At 44.3% G+C, this 25,064-nt stretch overlaps 2 protein-coding genes across 12 annotated transcripts in view; one reads left to right on the top strand and one right to left on the bottom strand.

The window, feature by feature from the left end:
* The window catches only part of ARSG (arylsulfatase G), a 116,150-nt gene that overhangs the window by 3,009 nt on the left and 88,077 nt on the right, over positions 1 to 25,064 (top strand). For 2 of the 8 annotated variants that reach the window (XM_070226995.1, XM_001494289.5), the window contains exons 1-2: positions 20,252 to 21,486; positions 22,824 to 22,958. The exons of 3 other annotated variants lie outside the window; for them this stretch is intronic. The gene's annotated coding sequence lies outside the window, so the exon portion shown is untranslated. Of the gene's footprint in view, positions 1 to 20,251; positions 21,487 to 22,823; positions 23,612 to 25,064 lie in introns of those variants that run through there. 3 more of the 8 variants (XM_005597242.4, XM_070226994.1, XM_070226996.1) reach the window with 3 other exon arrangements.
* SLC16A6 (solute carrier family 16 member 6) lies at positions 1,572 to 20,409 on the bottom strand. Of its 4 annotated transcripts, none has more exons than XM_070227000.1 (7): positions 20,291 to 20,409; positions 13,367 to 13,417; positions 13,030 to 13,268; positions 10,683 to 10,826; positions 8,000 to 8,128; positions 4,661 to 5,476; positions 1,572 to 3,773 (listed from the first exon to the last, which is right to left on the bottom strand). In XM_070227000.1, the coding sequence occupies exons 3-7, from the start codon at positions 13,259 to 13,261 to the stop codon at positions 3,523 to 3,525; spliced, it is 1,572 nt and encodes a 523-aa protein (XP_070083101.1). In that variant the 5' UTR covers positions 13,262 to 13,268; positions 13,367 to 13,417; positions 20,291 to 20,409; the 3' UTR covers positions 1,572 to 3,522. The 4 variants fall into 4 exon arrangements, with proteins under 4 accessions (XP_070083101.1, XP_070083100.1, XP_001499463.1 ...); XM_070226999.1 differs by lacking the exon at positions 20,291 to 20,409 and adding an exon at positions 19,975 to 20,109 and having other exon boundaries at positions 13,367 to 13,498; XM_001499413.5 differs by lacking the exons at positions 13,367 to 13,417; positions 20,291 to 20,409 and adding an exon at positions 19,975 to 20,194.

The following is a 25,064-nucleotide window of genomic DNA, read 5'->3' as shown; positions in this document are numbered from 1 at the left end:
ATGTGAGAATTCTTCTTACGTGAAAAGCCAAGTTGAAGAATCCTGAACTTGCCGCTTTTCTTGTTCTACACCCTCGAGGAGTCATTACAGAAATCGAACACCAGAGGGAGCTAGTTTCCTTCGTTATACCACGGTGGCTGGCCCACCTGTTGGAATGGTACTCCTCACTTACATTAACATCTATGTTAAAGACAAATCTGAAGACAAGGACAGCTTCTCTTTTCTCAGTGCAATGTATATTTACAGTAGACCTTTTAGCAAATAGCATGTCTGAATTATCTTTAAATTGGTCGTTTTAAGTAATGCTCATAACCATTTAAAATTTTAAAGGCAATGGCTTTTAAACTCTAGATTCCTATTAGTGAGCCCCATATCAAGGAGCTTTTTAAAATAAGGGTTCATGATGACTTCTGATTTAGAATATTTGAGGTGTATGGAAATCTAAATGTAATAAATACCTCTAGGTGACTTGAATGGATAGCTGGGCCAGGGCATCCTGACTTAGAATCCATTTTCTATCTTATCCCAGGTATTAAGCTAAAAGAAAGGCAAATAAGTGCACAAAAGCTACCTTACACATTATTGGAGTATAAAATTGCTAACTTTGGTAAGCGGTTTGGAAACATTGTATCAGGTTATGATGCCTTTGTCTTAAAAGAGCACATGAGCTGAACTCATTTTTACAATTGGAATAATTTTACTTTTTGGGAGGGAAACAGCCTACATTTCTACTGAAATATAAAGTCAGCAAGGTTAAGGTGAGTCTCCCTAATCACAGGAAATGAAACTTTATAATTAACATGCTATCAGCTGCTGCTCCTTCCTCTTTGGCACCTGTGATCTAAGGACCACTTTGACCTCAGCGTCCCTTTCCTGTCATCAGGACTGTTAATTTACAGAGCTGTGCCCCTGGGGGTACCTCTGCACCCCATGGTCACAGATGCAAGGAGCAGGGGTCAGAAAATGCAGTCCACAGGCCAAATCCAGTCCGCTGCCTATCTCACTTTACAGCCTGTGAGCTAATAATGGTTTTTACATATTGGTTGGAAAAAATCAATAATATTTCATGGTGTGTGAAAATGTTATGAAATTCAAATTTCAGTATCCATAGCCTTTTATTGAAACAGCCATCTCGTTCATTTACATATTGTCTGTGGCTGCTTTTGTGCTATGATGAATGAGTTGAATAGTCATGAGAGAGCCCGCAAAGCCTTAAATATTTTCTACCTGGACCTTTACAGAAAAAGTTTGGCAGCTCCTGGCGTGGAGAGTCTGTGCTGTTTACTTAGAGATTAGAATAGTTCTCAGGAGTATTCTGAATATAGATTGATAAGTTTAGCTATTACTTTGTGGCCACCATGATGTCATTTCATTCATGTATTTTTCATTTAACAAATAATTCAACAAATACTTCTTGGAAATGTTTATGTGTCTTCTAGTAAAGTTAAAAGATTTTGCAGAAAAGTTAAAAAAAGTTATTTATTCAAAATGAATCTTCCTTGAGTTTTTACAACTTTAATTGGATCAAACGATGAATGCTAACGGGTCAATAAAAAACTAATTAGTCTCTGTAAATAAAAAAGCCATACATTTATTGCAAATCTAGAAGTACCAGAATGTCACTAATACATAAAAGAACAAATCGGCAATCCCGTTTTAATTTTCTTCCAAACATTTAAAACTGCGATTACTGACATACTGAAATTGGCATACATTTTTTTCATGCAGTTAACAGAATGAACATAGAGCAGATTTCTCAGAAATTAGTTATAAATATTAAATTGTATTGAACATTCATAGTAAAAAATGTAAAGTGCTGAAGTCACAAAAGTCTGCAAAACTGCCACCAGCTCAAAGTCCTTCTCAGGCAGTGACAGAGGTTTGCTACATCCACTTGCGGTAGGTGTGTCTGACAGACACTTTGTCATTTACTCCCCACCCCCCAAAGTTTTACAGATTGTCCTATTTCTATGGCTGATAAAATGCTATACAAATGTAGCAGGTGGGGATGAACTATGCCACTTTCATTTCAGTGCAGAGAAATATTCAAGCTTGTGTGTACCTGTAACCAAACTAGGCTTGTTATATTTTTTCCCCCTGAGTTGTCATAAATTAACAGTAAAGATGAATAAAGATGGAGCAGCAAGCAATGACCATCACCTGTGGCGTGAGACTCAGGACGGACGAGTCAGGAGCCCACCTGTTATCCTCACACTTGCCCTCTTTACAGAAAATGCTAAATGAGAAATACTATATGTGTAGCGTAACTCCAAAAAAAACCAGCAACCACCAGTTACCTGATAACTCTGGCAACTTAGAGCAATCAAGGATGATATAAGATGTAAATTGCAACTTGAAACTCATGACGGTAAAATAAATGTCTCTGCTACCCCAAGTGAAATACAGAAATGCTTCAACAATTAGATGTTTTCTTAAAAAAAAAAAATCAGAAATGCTTCAACAATTCAATGAAATATAACTCTGATCAAAGAAGATCCTCAAGTATTCTTAGGTGATAAAACAAATTATTTTAAAAAGCTAAGGCAATTTGCTACTCATTTTTTCCCCTTTAAATAGCATACATTTTGCGTTTAATCAAATTGGACAATCATTACAACTTGGCCTTTTATAAGAGTAACTTTACAAGATAAGAAATATTCTTTGAGGCATTTAAACGATTGCAGAAAGGAGGTAAAAATGCTGCTTATGTCTCAGATTTTATTTCTTTTGAGTATTTTAATCATCCTAGAATAACTTAATAATAAATAGTGGTTTAAATTAAATACACGACAATCACATATTTCTGAATAATTAACAGCAACAGGAAACACATTTTTGAGTGCCGTTCTGTATACTCTATATTGAAATACTTCTGGTAAGGACTGGCCATAAAAAGAAGTGACAATCTTCACATTTATGAAGTTCAAGTTACATATATTGTTAAAATTTCTATTTATTAGTCAAATGTTTGTTCTTCAACTGCGCTTCATTTCCATGGGATATTTGGAAAATTGGGAGGCCATGATTTGTTCATGGAAACCTCAGTATTTTTCAGAGGGTTTTAAACAATTTGTTCATATTTCTGAAAATGAAACATTTTTTAAATGATTTAAGATTTTTGTTTTGAATGGCCAATTTCATTTCAATGACCTGGGCACCATGTTGTTTCATAAGATAGTCATTTATCACGTGAGAGTGGTTAAAACCACTTTGCCAATTCATGTCATTTTTTAAAATTGGAATGTGAACCAAAGAGTCCTTCTCTGTATCTCCGTGCTGCCACCGAATACAGCCAGATTTATGTATGGAAGAGTGTTTGGTTGATTTTGTTTTGGCTTAAAAAACAAGCAAAAAGGAAAACTTAAAAGAAAGGAAAAAAGGATGTTGGTAGTGGTGTTCCGTGTACATTCCCTTTAAAATGTAGTTTTGAAAGTGGGTAGAGTCGTCAGCTCCTCTGCCTCCCTGTGTCCCCCCCATCCCCCTCCCCAGCCAACGCGATGGCTGATGTTACACGAAAGTGGGTCATACTGGCTCCATTTTCATGTGAACTTTATGCTCATTTTTCCCAAGGTCCATTTCGAGAAAGTCTTCGGGTATGTCTTGTAAAACCTTCCCACGACGACTCTCTGCCTTTGCTTTCCCTCCTTGATGACGCGGGCACAGTCCCTTTTTACAGGGTCTCACCAGTGCGAGGCACACGGCGGCCAGGAACATCCCAGCTGCGCAGGAGTAGAAGGCTCTGCTGTATATCTTACTCTGGTCCACCAGCAGACCTGGGGAGGGCATTCACATCTGTTAGCACCATGGACACAAACCCTCTCTCCCCCATGCGCCCCTCCAATTCAGAAGCTTCTCAGCATCTCTGCCTGCTTTCTTTTATCTTGTTTATCTAAAGAAAAAAGAGTGTGGAAGGTAGGAATCTTTTCTAGACGGGGGAGGAGAAATAAATCAGATGAACATGCAACGTACTTAGCACCTGAGAAAGGTATGTCGCTAACATGTTCTTCATGAGCTAACCTGTCCTAATAGAGAATTTAAATCACGGGATGGTTAGCTGCATGCTTCTCTGAAAAGGTAATATTCTTGAGAGAGGAAAGAGCGCTATTGTTTTCACTTGAGTTCACGAACTTGAGGTGTGTTTTCACGTTGGGTAAGATTTCTGCTCACCGAACTTCCAGGACCTATTCCAGGTCTGAGATATGAAACATACCCGTGTCCTTCCTACCGGGAAATTTTCTGTAGTAGTCAGTTAAGGATGTGCAGAGGGCTGCCCTGTGCTCAGTGCCCTAACTCCCTTCCTAAAAAGGGAAGATGACGGACAGAAGTCCCTTAGTTCTGTTGCTCCAAAAGTCAGAGGGTAATGAGGTTAAAAGTCCATGCGAGTCCTCTAGGATTTACAAGGCAAGTGGTGGGGAAAGCCTAGGACAGGCTGGACCACAGACACAGGTTCTAATCCTGACCTGGCTTATATTCTTTGGGCTTCAATTTCCTCATATTTAAATCAAGAGAGCTGGCTCAGGGAATCTCTAATCCTGCCAGCTCTGTCATTCTATGGAAGTATAAGAATCAGTAGATTTTAAAAATTAGACTCGAACAGGAAGCTAGCACTATCAGTAAGGGGACGGTAGACAAGGGTTTGTCTTTCGTGTGTTTCAATTACCTGCAAGGGGTGGGCCGGCCAGTCCTGCTATGCTCTGAATGAAGACGTACACTCCGGCTGCAGAAGACATCTTCTCGATGCCGACGACGTCATCTTCAGCGAGCAGCGGAATGTGGGTCCCTCCGACCGTTCCAACCATGAAACCAAAAAATATGCTACAGGACATCAGACCCCAGAACCCAGTAGCAAAAGTAAAGGCAAACAGAGACACAGTCAATAAGACGACGCAGATGAGCTCAAGGTAGATTTTACGAATGGGCTCTCTGTTCAGGACAAAACCAGCTCCAATTCTTCCAAAAACTTCAGCAATTGCCATTGTAGATAATAAAAAAGCAGCTCGGTCCTGGTCAATGCCCAGACTAATGCCCAAGGGGATGATGTACAAGGAAGGTGCAAAGAATCCCAGTGTTGCAAAGAGACCAAATAATGCATAACAAATGAAACTTCTCTCCTTCAAGACGGAGAAGTCCAGTAATGGGGTTTTCTTCTCGCTTTGCTTGGAACCGGTTTTCATCAAGATGTGCTGCATGTCAGCCTTTGGCTCCAGCTCCATGGCAGCGTGACTAGGCACATTTTTAGGTGAGGTAGTTAGTTCCACTCCTGAGTCAATGGAATCTATTGAGGTGCGTGTTTTCTCATTTTCAAGCATATATTGCACTTCTTTCCGATTTTCGTGGGCGGTTATTTTCAGTGAGTCTGGTCCTCTGATAATAATTGGTCTTAGCAGCGCCCCGCAGACGACGATGTTTAACTGTAGTAGGCCCACGAAGAGGAGACTGAATCTCCAGCCAATGTTCTCCTTCAGAGCTGTGATTGCTTAGATAGGCGGGAGCAAAGAAGAAATAAAACTGAAGGTCAGTAATGGACTCAAGACCCAGGAGAAAATACTGAGAAGACATAAGGATTCAGATTTTGTAATGATTTTTGTAAAAATTTACTCAGCAGTGTGAAGGCAGTCAACCTGTACTATCTGTTATTGTAGATTTTGGTGCTCTTACGAATCAAGAAGGAGAAAATGTGCATGACGATTATTATACATAAGCAAAAATATTCAGGGTCAGGTCTCCGAAAGAGCTTTAGAGGGGTCATTTTGCCAGGCAGAGGCACAAGAAGTGAAACAGGTGTGTGACCTACATCAAGGTTTGGCAAACAGCAGGCTACAGGCCAAATCTAATCCACTGCCCGTTTGTGATAACAAAGCTTGACTGAAATGCTGCCATGTTCATTTGTTTATGTGGTCTACGGCTGCTTTTGTAACTGCAGAGTTGAGTAGTTCTGACAGATACTTTCTAGTCCATGAAGCCTAAAATATTTACTATCTGGCTCCTTCTCCCTTTTTTTTTTTTTTTTTTTTTGGTGAGGAAGATTGGCCCTGAGCTAACATCTGTTGCCAATCTTCCTCTTTTTGCTTGAAGAAGATTGGCCCTGAGCTAATATCTGTTGCCAATCCTCCTCTTTTTGCTTGAGGAAGATTGTTCCTTAGCTAACATCTGTGCCAATCTTCCTCTATTTTATATGTGGCATGCTGCCATAGCATGTCTTGATGAGGTGTGTAGGTCTGCGCCCGGGATCCAAACCTGTGAACCCTGGGCCACCGAAGTGGAGCGTGCAAACTCAACCACTCCACCACTGGGCCAGCCCTACCATCTGGCCTTTTAAAAAGAGAATTTCCAACCTTTGAGCTAGATCATTATATATCCACTCATTCAGTCCTTAGTAGTAATGGATTAAGTAAAACATAAACTAAGAATCTAAAAGCTCGTATGGGGGCTGGCCCGGTGGTACAGAAGTTAAGTTCGCACGTTCCACTCAGCAGCCCAGAGTGCATGGGTTCGGATCCTGGGTGCACACCTACACACCACTTATCAAGCCATGCTGTGGCAGGTGTCCCACATGTAAAATAGAGGAGGATGGGCATGGACCTTAGCTCAGTGCTAATCTTCCTCAGCAAAAAGAGGAGGATTGGTGGCGGATGTTAGCTCAGGGCTAATCTTCCTCAAAAGAATTTTTTTAAAATAAATAAATAAATAAAACATATAATTCACCCAGAATTAAATGATACAGTTCTGTGGTTTCTATTTTATAGAGTGTCCTTAACTACTGGACTCCTCCTCCTTCCTGCCAGCAAGTTGGGTCCTAGGCTGCTGACCAGAGGCAGCCTGGAGGGGCAGGCTGGGCACAGAATGTGAGGCTAGGGATATAGCCAAAGGGAGCATATAGTTCCATAGCGCAATAGGATAACGCAGGCCCCACAAGATCCTAAAGCATCTTCTTAATCCTCCCAGAAAGCATAAAGGATGTTTATTAGCATTTCATTTCTCTGTATTCTCATCTTCAGGAGCTGACAGGTGTGAGAGCAGGTGGTTACCTGGTTGCCCAGAAGACATGCTTAGTGAGATAGCCCCGCATTCCTGGGGGGCCCCACCTACTTCTGCAGCATACCTTTGGCTCATACCTTTTGTTCCCCCCATTCTTATGGAAAACCTAGAATTGCAAAATATTCTAGGTTTGGTATTTCAAGGTGCTTTACGCTGATCTGGCAATAATTGGGCTAATTTTCTTTACTCCATTTAACATTTCTTAAGTGCCTACCGGGTGCCAGAGATATGCCCAGTGCTGGAGAAAGAAGCTGACTAAGACGCAGTCTCTACCCTCAGGGCGTTCACAAGCCACTGGTTCTCCCCTCAAGGTCTTATTTTGAAAAATTCCAAACCCATAGAAAAGTGGAAAGAGTGACACTGATGTGCCTACCCGCCCTTCACCTCAATTCGACAATTAACATTTTTCTCTGTCTACTTATACACACACATACATTCCTTTTTCTAAACTATCTGAAAAGCTTCAGACGTTATGACATGTCACCCCAAAATACTTCTACACATATCTCCTTTGAACAAGTGCCATCCACTGACATATTCATCAAGAAACGGCAGCGCGGAAATGAATCTGGGTCTCCAAGGTGAACGGTCTACCGCTTGTTAGAGTAATTCACATATTAATGGCTCTTTTGACAAAGGAGAGAAATAATAGCACGAACAACGCCAAGTCAGTAAATTATTTACCCTGGAATAGATGTTTCAAGCCCTCCCATTGAATATGTACCATGTGTCTCCCTATTTTTGTAAACCTGCACTAGTATTAAAGTGTTTGAATTCCTCAAACGGGGGTTAGGGAGGATAGATCCTAAAAATGTGCTGGAGCAAAGAAGGCAAATAACCTTTTATTATGCATACAGCTGCAGTCACCCAGGAGCCCATGCTGGCATAAGTCAGTGCAGCAAGAACAGCTGAGCGGCTTCCCCTCTTCCACATTCATTTGGGACCATTGTGGTCCACCTACCTGGTGCGAAGCCAAACATGGCGAAACATTCTCCCGTCGAAGCAACGGCCGTGACCACGGAGCGTCTTTTGTCAAAGTATTGGGAAAGGATGGTGACAGTTGGGAGAAAACTAAAGCAGTATCCCAAACCTGTGAAGGAAGGTCAAAAAGAACAGTGAGAACCACATCCTGACTGATGCCCGAAGGATGCATTCAAAGATCTGGGATGTCTGTGTTCATTTTTTAAATCGTAAGTTCTGGAAGCTCAGTAATTTGTTCTGGAAAGAGGTGCAGTAGCAAAGAAAGATGGGTTTCATTAGAAGTCTGGATAAGCTGCAACAGTTGTTTTGGGATGCTAGGAATATAGAAACTTTTTTCTGTTTTTTTCCCCTCTACTTTTCTGCATTAAAAAAAACTTATTTGTCAGAATGGCTATAATTAACAAGACAAGAAATAAATGTTGGAGAGGATGTGGAGAAAAGGGAACCCTCATACACTGCTGGTGGGAATGCAAACTGGTACAGCCACTCTGGAAACCAGTATGGAGATTTCTCAAAAAATTAATAGACATACCATATGACCCAGCTATCCCACTACTGGGTGTTTATCCAAAGAACATTAGAACATGAAATCGACAATTCAAAGAAATGTATGCACCTCTATGTTCACTGCAGCATTATTCACAATAGCCAAGACATGGAAGCAACCCAAGTGCCCACCAATGGATGAATGGATAAAGATGTGCTACCTACACACACAAGACACATACACACAATGGAATACTACTCAGCCATAAAAAAGACAAAATCGTCCCATTTGGAACAACATGGATGGACCCTGAGGGTATTATGTTAAGCAAAATAAGCCAGAGAGAGAAAGACAAACACCGCATGATTTCACTCATATGTGGAAGATAAACAAACATATGGATAAGGAGAATAGTTTGGTGGTTACCAGACAGGGAGGGAGTGGAGGGCAGGAGAAAGGAGTAAAGGAACACATATGTATGGTGACGGATAAAAACTAGACTATTGGTAGGGCCGGCTCCGTGGCTGAGTGGTTAAGTTCATGCGCTCCGCTGTGGCGGCCCAGGGTTCGGATCCTGGGCGTAGACATGGCACCGCTCGGCAGGACACGTTGAGGTGGCATCTCACATGCCACTACTAGAAGAATCTACAACTAAGATATACAACTATGTATGGGTGTTTGGGGAATAAAGCAGGAAAAAAAAAAAGATTGGCAAGAGTTGTTAGCTCAGGTGCCAATCTTAAAAAAAAAAAAAATAAACTAGACTACTGGTGGTAACACGATGCAGTCTATACAGAAACTGATATGTAATAATGTCCACCTGAAATTTATAGTTATAAGCCAATATAACATCAGTAAAATAATTTTAAAAAACCCAAAAAACATGGTATATACATACAATGGAACATTATTTAGCCTTAAAAAGGACGTTAAAATTCTACGACATGCTACAACCTGGATAAAACGTGAAGACCTTAGGCTAAGTGAAATAAGCCAGGCTCTAAAGGACAAATACTGTACGACCCCACTTGGTGAGGTCCCTAGTGCAGTCAAATTCATAGACAGACGGTAGAACAGTAGTTGCCAGGGGCAGGGGGAGGGGGAATGGGGAGTTAGTGTTCACCGGGTGCGAAGTTTCAGTTTGGGAAGATATAAAAGTTCTGGAGGTAGGTGGTGGTGATGGTTGTACAACAATGTGAATATACTTAATGCCACGGAACTATACACTTAAAAACGGTTAAAATGGTAAATGTTACGTTATGTATTTTACCGGGCAGTCCTATAAGTATGTAACTTCTTGATCTCCCTTCCCACTCCACCCTCTTCCCTGCGCTAGTCCTGGGGAGGTGTGACTTACAGACAGTGACCGAAGGGCAGGAGGGGCCCGGAAAGGAGAAGCTGCCCATATCCAGTGCTCCGCCACCCCAGGGTAGAGAGCTGAGGTCCCAGCTGGGAGGGGTAAGGGCTAGACTTCCGGACAGTCTTGTCTTTCAAGAAAGATGGCCGTGTTAATAAAAAAATAAAATTTGAAAAAAGGTGGAGCTGATTCTAAATAATTTGCTCTTCTCTCAGCTACATACAGATCCTTTGTAAATCCTTACCAAGAACGAGCGACATAAAAAAAATGTATATAATTCACACGGACAGAACTGGTACTGAATATAGTTTTTATATAAGACTTTAATTTGAAAATAAATGAGTTTTGATATGTGCTAAAATATATGAAAAATTTAAAAGTGTGCAAAGCTTAACTAAATATATATAATATAAATATATACAATCTGTGAGTAGGGTACGGACTCCTTTTAAGGGGCAAAAGTTTTTTCAGACCCCCAAGAATAAATGCAGCACCCTGCACGCCCCCTACAGCTTAGGGTCCTCAGACCCCGAGTGGAAAAATACCGGCTAAAGCAATTCAGAGCTCACGTTGTGAAAATGATATCTTTTGGCTGCAAACGATTGCAAAAGAAAAGTTACCTTTCTCATTGGTAAATATTAAAAAAAAAAAATCAAACAAAAGCTCTTGAGAGCAGGTTCCCATATCCCTTGGAGTCCATTCAGCCCACTTCAAAACCGCTGATCTGGGACCCCACTGATTTTAAAGAAAGAAGAGAAAGAGAGAAAGAAAGACACGTTGGGCTGGAGTCCCTCCTTCCTTGTTCTGCAGCACACTTACCAGAGATGAGGCCCAGCGCAATGTACATGTGGTAGACCTGCTGAGCAAAGGAGGCCGCCACCATTCCCGTGCTCACAAGCAGCCCTCCCGCCATCACCACCAGGCGGTGTCCAAAACGGGCGCTCAGGACGGTGGAGAGGGGAGCTGCGGTAAAGAATATACAGTGATATTTTAATTCTCAGAGGCGTAAGCGTCAGCTTTGATAAGATTCCTTCTTCTAAGTCCTGAACATGGAGAGACGATGTAAAATACAGAATACATTGTATGCCATGGTTACTTAAGTCAGCTCGAGAGTTATTTTAGTTTTTGTTCAAATTGGACAATATATCCTTTGGACTCCTTAAAGAGACAGCCAGAGTAACAGTATAAAACTTCTATCTATATTTTTAGATGAAGGATTTTGAGTCACCATGAGCACCTAGAAAATTAGGTAAGCATTTAATTTATATTAATTCTGTAATAAAAATGGGTTTTCCTATGATTGCTGGAATCTTTTTTTTCCCCCCTCTATACACACTGCTTTATAGTCTTTTTTAAAAAGTTCTAATTAGGGTCAAATTCTAGCTCAGTTTCATTTGACTTTTCTGAAAATGATCTGAAAGTACAGTGAATTCTCAGTTATGTACACCAGAAGGATACCTATGGGATAGACAATTCAAAGTGGCTGACGAATTAGAATTTGTGTGGCATCTATGCTTTATAACCCTTAAGACATTTAACTCTTGCAAATTAGTTTCCTAGGTATATGTTACTTAGGCTAACATTGATACTGAGATAAGGGAACCACTGAGAGGGGATGCAGGAGGAGCAACAAGAGCATGCTGGATAGAAGGGGTTGAAGAAAAAAGGCCTAACTTTTGTTGCGGTTAGTCCACACATATCTATTATGTTAGCTGAATGTAAACTAATACAGTCACACATTGCTTAAGGATGGGGATATGTTCTGAGAAATGTGTGGTTAGGCGATGTCGTCATTGTGTGAACATCAGAGTGTGCACTTAAACAAACTTAGAGAGTATAGCCCACTACACACCTAGGCTATATGGTATAATCTTATGGGACCACCGTCTTAAATGTGGTCTGTCACTGGCCGAAATGTCGTTATGTGGCATGTGACCATATTGAATATAGCTCATAATGAAACCACTATCATCGTTTTCAGGGAGCATGTTGGCTCAAAGCATTAATTTCTAGAATAATAGCATTTAGAAGGATTATCTTCTGGTATAATAGTATTAACTGGAAATTTTTTGTCGACTGTATTATCTTTGGTTATAAAAGAGCTAAAAGGTAAGCTTCGGGATTTTCTTTTTATTTAGATTACCAAATGTAAAATTTTGGTTCTAATTCATTTAAATGATCTTTCTGAGAAAGTAAATATCCCACAATTAAAAAATTAAGTGTCCATTAAACTGGAACTAGGAGTTCTCCCATGAAACTTGTAGGAGACAGTATTCGGCCTAATAAGAGAAATTCCTACTTTACTCAATAGGAAAGAACCCTGGACTGCCTCTGTAAGACATTATATGGCTGAAAACTAACTACATGTAAAGAAGGGCTTAGAAGACCTCAGAGAGAGTTCCATGACAGTATCTTAGGGTAAAGTTAGGGAAGTTTAAGGTCAGCCTGGTTAACTTTCTGAGGTGGGTTCAAAAGACTTGTTCTTCCAGAAAACCCTTGGTGTGACCCCTAGCAGACAGATGAACCATCCTGAGACCTCATAGGCATGTCAAATTAGGACTAGGGGACCAAGTGAAAATCACTATGTTAAAAATTCTACTAAAACCCCATTTTATTTGATGCTGTTGGATTTGGGAGTACTGCACACTGACAACCAGTGAAATCCTCCAGGAAGCCAGTGTTTAGGACTCTGAGTGTCCCCTCTGGACAATATTTGTAATTTTACGCTCTACCTTTTACACGCCCCATCTTTCTTCTTCATGGAGCCACATTTCATGTTTCCAACCGGTTCCCTCAGCATGTTTTTATGAGACCAGGCCTAGTACGGCAAGTACTTTTGATGTTGCTTCTTTAGAAAAGGACTACACTCCCATAGAACTGGGGTTTACTGCTGTCCTCAAAGTAATCTACAGGATCCTAAGAGTGTCTAATGCTCTTAATTTACATACTCATGTGTTAAATTGAAGGCAGTCAAGGTTGGCAAATAGGCCTTTTCCTTCAGCGCTTCCTGTCTCTTGCCATCCCCAACCTCCTGGCAAACGATATTATTTAATTTAGGCCAGAAAGGGCCAACAGGCCATATAAGGAAATACATCACACACATGTAGTTAGGCAAATTAAAAGACACATTTGCTCATAGAGTGTTTAAGCTGAAAGATGGACTAACCTGTAAACGTTAAGACAAACACACATATTGATACTATCCATGAGATCCTGCTGTTAGATTCATCAAAACTGTTCATGAGGTCATTAAAGAAGACCCCAAATGACTTGATGATTCCATAAGTGAAGACTTCCACGAAGAAAAAAGAAACAGCCACTACCCAGCCCCATCCTCCATCAGGCACTTGAGTATAAACATTGGCTCTGGAACAAAGCTGTGATTCCCTCTGGGTCATTCTTAATCTGAAATAAAAAGTTAAAAAAGAATTCAGACCAGCAATAGCATGAAGGTTGATGATTCTAATACTCTTTAGCAAACAGAACAGATAAGAACTACTTACCACATCTCTTAGGTTGATGAATATTTAAATCATGTGCAGTTAGTAGAAAATCTTTGGAAAATAATGTATATATAAAAAAATCTTTGTGTTGTATATGGAGCCCCCAAAGAATCTGGAAGTAAACCTTCCCAGCTGTGACAATTAAATGGGAAAAACAGACAAACATAAGGAATCAGAACAGAATATGTAGAGGCAATCTGAAGGCCACAGAATGGCCATCAGACCAAGTACTGATGCTGCCCTTGAACTTGAAGACAAGGTAGGTAAAGGAAGATCGAACTGACCGTAAGGAATGTTGATCAGAAATGAAGCCTAGAAAAAAGGAGGCAAAGAGGCAAACGTTGACAGTACATCTAGCACTTTCCACGAGATAAGTGCTTATGACTCCCTCTGCCCGAGGCCCCTGACTATTCATGTCATTCAGGTACCTCTCCTTGATCGCACTTCCCACTCAACAGCATTCTGATTATGATCTAGTGTCCCATGTGAATGGGCCTAGGTGGACAGAATGTGACTATAAATCAAAATGTGGGGCTTGTCTTCTGGGAGTTTGTTTAGCATGAATAAGTTCCTCAAAGTTGATCACCACTGGGTGTTATCAGCAATTGAATTTCTGTGCACACAACAAGTACTCTAGAATACAGCGTTCAAATAAGGCACTACCGACTTGTGGGGGCTGGGCAGCCAGTGAATGTAACCAAGTTACCCCAACCTCACTATGCTTTTTTGTTCAAACTGCAGCAAACATTGGAACAAGCAGACCTGTGCAGTGTCGCCATTAATGAAGAGGAAACACTATATTTAATGCCTGGAGGGAGGGGACTTTAACCTAAGTCTTCAGCGTTGGGCTCCCGCACGTCAACACTGTCATTTTCAAAGCCTCTGCAATTACATACACATTGAAACAGTGATGTGTATGTGTTTTTAGCCCAACTAAAAATTAGTATCTATAATATTAAATGAGCCCATGGTCTTAGAGCTCTTAATGGCAACTCACCTTGAGTTTAAGAATTCCCTACAATCATACAGTTGCATACGGGTGAATTTTCAGGATGTGTGTGTATCCTTTTTCCAGCCATAAGTTGTCATGTTCAAGGACTAAGGCAGGTTTTATTGATAATGGAGGGGAATTGAAAAATAACAGGACACAACCTCATCTATCCAGTAGACTTGCCAGTTTCTGGTATTAGGATCTAATATTTTGAATTTACTCTAAAAATCTTAAAAAGCAGCAAATCTGACCTAAATTAATATTGTTCATCCTGTTGATAGCACCATTCCCACAATACCCTAGTATTTTGAAAGGACTATATACTCACTTTTTACCCTATTACTGTTAAATATATGGTTGAGTAAAATAGGGCATAAGATGCTGTAAGAAGCTTATGCTCTCTGCAGCAAAGGCCTTTGTGGGTCTGTGTCATTCCTGAGAGGCAAAGGGAAAAGGTGGGAAGGACAGTTACATAGCTCAAGATGTGGGCTGAGCAGCTAGAGAGCAGGGTGTCCTTGGTGTTCCCCACCATCGAAAGCAATTGATTGAAGATGGGAGCCCGGAGCCCTCCAGCAAATGAGGTTTTCACAACACCCCTCCTTCATTGGACTTTCAAAATTCACTCCCCAGATGAGCAACAACAGTAAGCTTAAGATTTAGAAGACCAAAAAAACACAAAAACCTTCCCGATGTTGGCTTTAGAATCGTGTTTCTACCTAGGGAGGGGGTGTAGGAAGGAGGGAGGGGAAGTGGAGGTGGTGAGCCCACAGCTCAGGTCCTTGGCCTTCACCTCTTCCATTTCGTCCCCCTCCCAGGCCATTAGTTGGCATTGTTCCTTAGGAAGCCCACAACTCCTTTAGTAGCCTCTTAACTGGCTCCAGGGGTCCAGTAGGATAATCTTGTTGAAATGCTGCATTGTCAGGACATTTTTCTCTTTCCTCTTTCTGAAGGATAAAATCCACTGATTAGCCTGACTTTCAGTGTCCTTCATAAGTGGACCCCAACTTATCTTTGTAGCCTTATTCCTTCCTGTTCTAAGACCTGAGTCACCTGCCGTGGCCAAAATGGACTCCTCTTTGGCCTCCAGTCTCTAACCACCTTGCCTGTGGCCGTGCCCTTTCTCCCGGCTGGATGGCTCCCCACCCTCTACCCACAGCTGGCACCTGTAAGGCCTCGGTCCATCAAATCCTCCTTCCTCCATAATGCCTCCTCCACTGACTCCACCAAAGGGCCTCTCTTCATGTGACAGGTGCCATTTAATAAGGGGGTATTGTTTACTTTTATGCATTTATTATATTTGCTCAATTAAATTATAAGCTCATGGAAAACAAAATCTGAGGCCTGTATCCCCGCCTCACCCCACCCCCCAGTACCTTGCGCACAGCTTTTATTTATGTTTTCAACAATGTGCCTACTAGGAGCCAGGCCCTATGCTAGGTACTGGGATGATACTACAGCAAAAAGACAGAGATGGTTTCTGCCTCAATGGACTTAAATCTTTGTTAATGAGAAGGAACCTTAAGACTGAAATGCATCCTATTTTAAAACCATTCAGCCACATCCCTCCAGGATTTGGCACATTTCTGACAAGCATTCAGGACCAAGTGGCTACTAAGTCCGAGGCCATGTTGGCAATGGTTCTAACCCAGAAGGGTACCCCTAAGGTCTTAGAGTCTTAATAGAGGGCTCAGGACCCATCTGAATAAAAACGTATTGGGATAAAATTGATAAAGCCCCAAAGAGACAATCTGAGTCTTTCTCTAGCCTACAATCACTGCAGGGTCAAGAGACAGCATCTTTTGCTGGACTGCGTTGAGATGAGCGGGACTAGACTGCTGCTCTTGTATGAAGATGGAATGACCTCCCCGTGCTCAGAAGGCTCTGGGTCAGGCCAGCCTTTCTGTTCTGGTGATGGGCACCCATCTGACTCTCTCTTTGCCCGTTAGGATCAGTGGTGTGGATGTGCAGAATGAGCAGCATTAGCATCAACCGGCACCCCCGGAGTGAAGTCAGAATCACAGAATGTTAAAGCTGAAAGGGGATCTGGAGCTCACTCCGTCCATCTCACTGTAAAATGCTACTCATTTTCCAAAACGGCGAAACTGAGCCCCAGAGAGGTAAAGGGACGTGACCGAAACGGTCCAGAATCAAACCTCCTGCCTCCCAGGGCCCTGCTGTATCAGCCTACAGGACAGCATCTAAAAGGCCAGGGAGGGGAGTGTTTTATATATAGTGAGGAGACGGTTTCCTTCAAGGATAAAAACACTCTTGACCTCCGTATGTAAAGAGGTCTGTGAGCTGTTTCCCCATTTAACTGTGTGACCTTGAGGAAGTCACTGCACCTCTCTGGGCCTGAGCTCCTCATTAGTCAAATGAGGAGGTTGGACTCGAGAATCTTGAAGGCTCCATCCAACTTTAACAGCTGACACTTTCGTATTTAGCACTGAGTCCTATTAATCATGATCCCTCAGGCCAAACCTGGCCGCCCAAGGAAACCTGGGAGCTCCGAGGAAAGTGCAAAAGCTGGATGGTTCTCGCAAAGACAGCTGGTTAGAAGATGGCAGATTTTTGGTTGCTCTACTTTATTTTCTGAGCCACCTCTGGGTGTTCAAATCTTTTGTTTGTTTTTTTAAACTTTGCCTTACATCTGTGCCGCTCTCTGGAAGCTAAGATCCAAATATAACTTTCACCTGCCTTCTCAGGTTTTTGGAGGCCAGAAGCTTTCTTATTATGATTACTGGGAACATCATACAGGAAAGATGACACCTCAGAAGCCACTCCGACTCCAAAGTTTATGCCTTTCTCATCCTGACGCATCTTCTGTCCTATTCTATTTAGCTTTGAAGATAAGACCACAATATAGAATAAGAATAGAATAACCTGGTTTCTAAACCCTCCCGATGATAACTTCTGCATTTTGCATTAAGAGCCTACAGGGCAGGCCCCTCCGGGGCAGTCAGCCGCTCTTCTCAGACCCAGTGCCTGGCAGCGTTTTGGCACACAGTATGTGCTCAATAAAAGTTTACTAAACCAAGTATGAGGCCCGGGCTGCTCCTGAAGCACCACACTGCTCTATCTGTACAAAACCCAGCCATCAACTGAGGAAGTCCCCAGATGCAGAAGAAATGCTTTCCTGGACCCTGTCCTTTCCTTTCTTCCATTCACTCAGCAGGCCGCCTGGCTTAACAAACTCTCAGCCTCCACAGACAAAGCAGGAAACTAAGGCCTGAATTCTGAACTGTTACTTAGAAGCCTCTATGAATCCCAGAATGCCTGCTTTGGTTTTATGGCATTTATCTGATGGGAAGATATGTTCGTTTACTGTGTGGGATCTAACTGGTGAGGCAAGTTGAGCGACCCTTTGGCCTTGGGCAAAGCACTCTGCTCCTTGATTGTGTCACCAACAGGCAAACAGGGCGTTGAACTAGACTCAGATGATCTCAGATCTCTTCCTGCCCTGTGACTCTCTGATTCCGTGACAGCCTTTGCCTCTGCCTTGCTCTGGGTTACCCTGTGAGCTTTCTCCATGCTGGTGGAGTCCTTTGACACTAGGCTTGTGGGTTTGTCTCCTTGAGGCCCTCGGGCATTACCTGTTGAATTTCTGTTTACCATTAACTGCCTGTACAATCTTGGGGAAATCACTTAATCCCTAAATTTCATCATCTGTAAAAGCAAGGGTTAAACACTGTGGCCTTGAGGGTCTCTTCCAACTGTAAAATTCTATGATTCTGAACGGGGGTCCCTGGCGGTCATCTTGCCTTCACCCTCAGGTTCTTCCAAAGGAAGTATAATGACAAAGTATGCTGGGGAGTTTGGAGTATTCCCTGTGAGCATCTGGTTGTTTTAACCTTAAATAAATGAGTAATCTGCCCAGGCTTGGAAATCTGCTATACCTGGGAATTTCACTGTGATTTGATTTGTGGAGAAAAGCTTTGCCTCAGGGGCATGAAGAATGCAAATTTGGATTATTATAGACCATCGAGGTGTTACTCCAGGGTCAGTTCAGAGCAAATTCAAAATGCAGGCTTTGGATGGAAACGGTGATGGCTGCCGATGTGAGCAAAGCCTTGGAAAACGCACTGCCAATGTCCATTCTTCTTAAAGGCATAGCCTGGAGAATAGCTTTCCACAAGTTGTTTCCGGGCCCCCGTTGTCAAAACCAGTCTGTATTTAGGTGAAGTTCATTTGAATTCTCTATTTAAAAAAAAAAAATCCCAAACCTAACTTGGAGGGCTGCTTCAGCAGCTTTGGATCATTGAGTACAACCGATTCCCCCATTTTCCAAGATCATGACGTCAAAACCTGAGCCCCTAATTTGTGTCCTCCTTGGGAGTTCCACTGAGGAAAGTCCTCTTTTGGAAACCACAGGAGGAAAACTCAGGGTTAGTGGTACTCATTAAGAGAGAAGGAGCTTTCCACTTGGCTGCATTGTTTATTTACATAGTGTAACTCTCTATCTTGGCCACCCTTCCCTTAATTATGAGAAGAGGTATTCCCATATCCACCAGGCAGGATGTATTCTTGACCCCAAAAATGCCACGTAATGATGCTTGGGGCCTGAGGAGGTGCACCATTTAGAGATTTCAGCATAAGCACTTGGTATTTTTTTGCAAACAAGACACTCATCTTACTATGATTTGCAAAACACTAAGATTACTGAGAAATCTCATTCCCGGGGTAGAAACCATCTCCTTCGAGAAAGAGCTGGCATGGAGTGTCTAACTGTGCAAACAAAACCAGCTTCCAGGTTGACAAATTGTAACTGCTCTTCCCCGGTTGGCTCCGAGGAGCTTTCTCTAAGACTGACGCCCCCCCGTGTTTGGTGACATTTTACGTGCCACCTAAAACTTCTATCACCTGTCTGCTGGCGGACGCTGGGGGTTTAGTTTTTTTAAAAAAGGAAAAAATCCAGAAGGAAATAACCCATTTCTTCTGCAAAATCATCCTCCCTCGCTACAGAACTGCTCGGCTACACGGGCGCTTTCCTGCGGTTGACGGCTCCTGGGAAGTTGAGCGGGATCAGCCGTCCGCAGCTGACAGCTCTGACGGTCAAGGTGCAGGACCTGCGCTCTGCAGGGAAACCCCTGCCTCCCCCACGGTGGCCGCCCCGGGGGTGTGCGTGGGCTGGGGGACACAGGGATCCCCGCTGTCCCTCCGTGGCCGCCCTGATGCGCGCGCGAGCCTGGGGAAGGTACCTCTGACATTTCGCTCTCGTGACGCGCAGGCAACTTCATGCGGAAAATCCACGCAGGGGCCGAGCGCGGCGCCCCCGACTCGCCCGACGGCCTGGAGCCCCTAACCCGGGGCGGGGACACTCAAGGGCCAAGTCTGCCTTTAGGTATTTTCCGGACCCCAACTCTAAGAGGGCCACGGACATTCAACTCTCAGCTGTCCACACCGGCGAGAGCGCGTCATCCCAGTGGCCCTTGAGCATTCCCAACTGTCAGAAAAAATATTTTGCGGAATAACCTTTCCAAAATGTTAAGATGTTTAGTGGTCTCCTCCGACTCCCCAACCTCCCCGCCAAAAAAAAAGCTCCCCACACAGATTAAAAAAAGAAAAAGCCCACCCCCCACAATCAAACTTTTAAACATGTAAAATAATAAAACCAACTCACCAAGTTAGAAGGGAAGAGAATAAACCCCAAAAGGCTCCCAATAAGGCGGAGGCTTGGCCTCCCCCTCCTTATAAGCCGCTCGGTAACATGAGAAAGGTTTAACCCCTTAGGGCGCGGGCCCTAGCCTATCCCAAGTTGGCTCGGGCGGGTGAGCACCGGGCGCCCGGCCCCGGCGCCGGCCCCCCACCCACTCCCGCTCCTCGGACACCCCAGCCACTCCCTCCCCCCGCCCCCCACCCCGGCCGCCTGCGCCCGGGCCGTGCGTGCGGCTGCCCGCGCCCCGGCCCCGCGTCGCTGCCTATCTCTTATCCTATACCGGCTGCAGCCGGTCTCCGCCGGCCTCGGGGGCGCGCCGCCGCCGACCATGTGCTGCGAGCGCTGAGCGCCGCCAAGGAAGGGGCCAGCCTGGCGCGCGCGCGCCGGCCCACGTGGACCGGGGCCGCGCCGGGCGCGCGCCCGCTCAGGTCCCGGGCTGGGGGTCACGGAAGGTAACGGCGTCGCAGTCCGGCTCGGAGCCGCCCCCGCTCACGCCGCCGGGGTCCTTGGCACGCCACCCCCGTCTCCCCGACCCAGGCGCGGCTCTGCACCCCTGGCGCGACCAGACCCCGGCGCTCTGCCGCACTGCCAGTGGGAGCGCGGGCGTGTTCGGGGGCGCCTGCACCCTCTCTGCGAGGACCCCTAGCCGGGCGCGCGCGCGCGGGTCCCCAGGCCGCTTTCCTTCCCTCAGCTCCCCGGCGCGCCCACCGCCAAGTCTCGCCCGCGCCCTGAGGATTTGGGGATTTGCCTTGGGGGGCGCGCTGGGGCTGTTCCCCGGCGGCGCTCCCCGCGAGCAGAACAGGTTCCTTCCAGTTTGGGTGTGAGCTGCGCGCGCGGCGCCGCGGACCCCAGTTCCTCCTCCAGCGCTCACTTCCCCCAATTTCGTCAACTCGTGCTCCCCCAAGGTTCCCCTTTAGGGCGGGGGAGGGACTGCCGAAATGGGCCCGAGGGAGCTAGCGGCCCGGCTGCTATGGGTGCCCTGCTTTTCACTCTTTGCTGTAAGAGCAGCAGCAGCAACACAAACAGCATCCGCGTTGAAGGGATGTGAGCCGCCAGGCTGAGTCAGCATCCCCGGCCCCGGGCGCGCGCGCATCCTCCCTGCCGGGCGGAAGGCGACGTGCGCACAGGTGCATGGCTGCCTAGCCCGCGGGGAGCTCCCGGTAGGGGAGGGACCCTGATGTTCAGGCAATACGTGCCCCTCATCCCTAAGTCCTCGACCCCAGGGTCACTGTTGACTCAGCACAGGATTCACGAGAAACCTCGGTTAAGAGCTCATCCTGGGGACAAAGCAGTGTGCCGGATCCCAGGCATTTTGGAGCCCACGGGGGCGCAGGCTTGGCTTCCTGGTCTCCACCTCACATCCCCGGGGCCAATTTGGGACCTGCTCGAAAGCAAAGGCCTTATTCTCCAAATTCCTCTCCCAGCTTTGGCACCGGCTGCTCCCTGCAATTGGGGTTTGGAGAATGTGGTTCTAAGGTGAGAAACTCAAGAGAGCCTAGTTTGGGAGTGTGTGCACTGGGGGTCGCCACCGGGAGGAACCGGCGATCTGAATTTTAATAAAAATCCCTCCTTGCTCGCTGCCTGATTTCTCTCATGATTTTGGGATAGGGTCCGCTGAGTTAAATGCCGCCCTGTGCTGTTAACAAGCTCCGGCGTGGGTTAGGTGGGAGCAGGTGTGTTGGGGTACACCGCCGTTACGGCCAGTACAGTACAGCCAGGGGCCACTGAGTAGCTTTGCAACCTTGTCGGAGTCACATCTTCTTAGAGCGTCAGTTCCCCAAACTGTAAAATGGGGACAATGGTGGCATTCCCAGAACTGAAAGATTTAATTTAGATGCCTGTAAACTTCAGATCAAAGTGACTGGCGTATGGTAAGCCCTCAGGACCCATTAGGTCTTATTGTTATTGTTATTTATGGCTTACCAAGTCCCACAGCTGACTCCAGCACACCTTGCAAGCGATTCTTTCTGGAGTTGTTCTTCGAAGATTCCGCAGGTAATGATCTTTAGAAACTGATTTTTTTTTTTTAAAGATTTTATTTTTTCCTTTTTCTCCCCAAAGCCCCCCGGTACATAGTTGTGGATTCTTCGTTGTGGGTTCTTCTAGTTGTGGCATGTGGGATGCTGCCTCAGCGTGGTCTGATGAGCAGTGCCATGTCCGCGCCCAGGATTCGAACCAACGAAACACTGGGCCGCCTGCTGCGGAGTGCGCGAACTTAACCACTTGGCCACGGGGCCAGCCCCTTTAGAAACTGATTTTAATACTACAATAAAAGCAGTACTAAAACAGGACTGACTGTAAGTTAATCTCTGTTATTGAGGATCTTACAGTGCATTAGGACCTGTCACTGCACTCAGCATGGAAATGTCATACTTAATTCGACACAGCATTTACTGTGTTGAGTCTTGCTTGAGAACCTAGGGGTGCAGCCCACCATTTATAACTGTCATTTATGACTCTAAGCAAGTCATGAAAGATCTTAGTCCTTCAGCGTCTTGATTTTAAAAATTAGATAAGTAAAAATTAGATAAATAAAAATTAGATAAATAATACCAGAAGCGCTGGAGGTGAATGAATGATTGGGAAAGTCACATGTGAGTATTTGACCAAGTGAAACCACTGGCTGTTGGGAGGGGGCATAACTGTAACAATAATAATAATAATAATAATATTTTTATTAATAATAATTATACCTATTATTAATTTTTTGCATATTTGCTTCGTTTCCAACACCGTATTAAGTGTCATACGTATGATCTAATTTTAAGCCCATCAGCAACCTTCTGCAATTGACACTCATCCCCATTTTGCAGACAAGAAAAGTTGAGGCACAGAGCACTGGAGGTATTCACCGGAAGTTTCACAACGTTTATGGACACACTGACCGTTTTTGCAACCAGAGCTCATCCACAGATGACATTTGCCACCTGTGTTTGGATAACAGCGAGGTGACTGGAATTCCAACCTCTGCCCAGCCTTACCAGCCACAGACCGATGACTCTTGCCCGCCCTGGTTAGAGGCTGGCTCTACCTTGTTCCTTCAATCTTAGTCAGACGAAGCGTGAAAACCCCTGCTGTTTTCACTCCTCCAGGGAAAGCAAAGAGAGGGAGAGCACAGTATTACCATGCTAATCAACCCCCCCCCCCCCAACCAACAAAACTAACTCTGTTTACTTCTAAATCCGAACAAAAGAACCTTTGGAGTCTGGAGTACAGAACCAGAAAAATCTGGAAATTAAGTCAAGGGTTCAGCTCCCCTCTTAGCCTCTTCTGTTGTGTCTGTTGCAACCCATGTCAGCAGAGCCCTCCGGCCCTTCATTTACGGTGGGCAAGGCGATAATGATGCCCTTAAAAAGTCCCTCAGCATCTTCTCGGGAAATAAATTGGCTCCTGAGAGCTATCCCCACTGCTTTCTCTTTTCTAGCCATCTTGCTCAGGGTCATTTGCATGAGAACAGATTCCTTTGTACAAAGTTGGCCTGCTTGTTCTCTGTCAACATTTAGAGTCCTTCTAGTCTTCACGTTGGGTTGCTAGGCAGATATGACCCTGGCTTGCAAATAAGCTCACTGCATTTACCAGCCCGTGAGAACTTCAACTTGGGGTAAGTAGATTGAAAGGAATCTTGTCTGGAGCTCAGAGAGGAGCAAGGCTGCTTTTAGGGGCTGGGTCTTCTGAGCAGCCAGTGAAGAGGGGGAGCATTTGGTGGGGCTTCTACTGGGGGCCTTGATTTCCCTCCTACCCACACTCCCCCTTCCTGTCTCTGCACCACCCATCCATTATCTCATCTGAAGGCCTGTGTGCTGGGTGACCCACGTGTATCTGATTGAAGCAAATTCTTGCTTTAAAACTTCAATATCTGCTTCTCCAGACGGCAGAGAACCTCACAGGCTTTTCCATCCAGGAATACTGATATTCCAGGTAGATGTGCTGAGTTGATCTTGTGGTTCGTGAAGGTTCCCCCAACCCCTACATTTGACAGTTTGAAGGAAGGCAGGGCCCTTCAAATGGGAATGCATGCTCCTGGAGGAATTTGAAGATTTGCCCAAGGGCTTGAAGGCACAGATCATTTTAGAGGAATCAGTTTTCAGAACCCAGCTCTTTCCTAAAGCAGATCTGTCTGAGAACCCAGGGTGCTGCGGCCCTGGTGCGTCATTAGCCCTGTACAGGTGGCCCGTTCCCGCTTAATCAGAACCGGGACCTCAGCAGGATGCTCTGCTCTGGCTAAAATGTCTCCGGGGGAATATCGAACTATTGATGTCAAGGAAACTGCCTTTCTTCAAGTCAGTATGACTCTTTAAGTCACACTTCTCTTCTTCAAGTCATCCTTCCCGTCCATCTTGTTAAAGATGCTTGTGCAGTAAAATTATCGTCTGCTTAATAATAACTTGTCAAAATTTATAATATATTTGTTTGATTATAAATTATCACTTAGAATAATAATTGTGATAGTAACTCAATCTAGAAGGGATATTTTTTTCACGCTTGGAGTAGAATGTAAAAAATTAAATTTCAATTTATATGCAAAATCTGTATTTCAGAGAAATGGGGCAAGCTAACTAAGTACTTTTGAACATAAAAATATATTGTATTGAGATAGAATGGAAAGACAGTTTTGAAAAAAATGATAGAAAATTTCTGACTTAATGAGAAATGTTCTCGCGTAATTTTTAAAGGAATGATGGTGGTTTTCAAATTGTTCTGGTGTTTACATTACATTGTATATATTTAAAAGAGTGGTTTAATAATTTTATTATAAAAGTCTACATTTACAGATTCAATTGAAATGATATCTTTGGCAACTAATTTAAAGTTATGATAAACATTAACGATAACTCAAAACTGTGTGAGGGTGGTATGAACTGAACGTCTGTGCCCCACCCCCCACCCCCAAATTCATGTGTTGAAACCCTAACCCCCCGTGTGATAGTATTTGGAGATGGGGCCCTTGGGAGGAATTAGAGTTGGATTAAGCCCTAAGGGTGGGGCTCTCATGGTGAGATTAGTGCCCTTATAAGAAGAGGAAGACAGAAATCTCTGTCTCTCTGAGCACACAC

The sequence above is a fragment of the Equus caballus genome, chromosome 11 (genome assembly GCF_041296265.1).
Source record: "Equus caballus isolate H_3958 breed thoroughbred chromosome 11, TB-T2T, whole genome shotgun sequence".
Lineage (NCBI taxonomy): Eukaryota > Metazoa > Chordata > Mammalia > Perissodactyla > Equidae > Equus > Equus caballus.
Note: the sequence above shows the minus strand (reverse complement) of the source record. Positions and strands in the feature narration are given on the sequence as shown.

Coding starts and splice junctions, on each gene's coding strand:
- SLC16A6 (XM_070227000.1), bottom strand. CDS start 13,261: ATGACCCAGAGGGAATCACAGCTTTGTTCCAGAGCCAATGTTTATACT. Junction 5,477..7,999: donor CATGTTTGGCTTCGCACCAG/GTAGGTGGACCA, acceptor CGCCTATCTAAG/CAATCACAGCTCTGAAGGAG. Junction 3,774..4,660: donor GGCCGGCCCACCCCTTGCAG/GTAATTGAAACA, acceptor TGCCCTCCCCAG/GTCTGCTGGTGGACCAGAGT.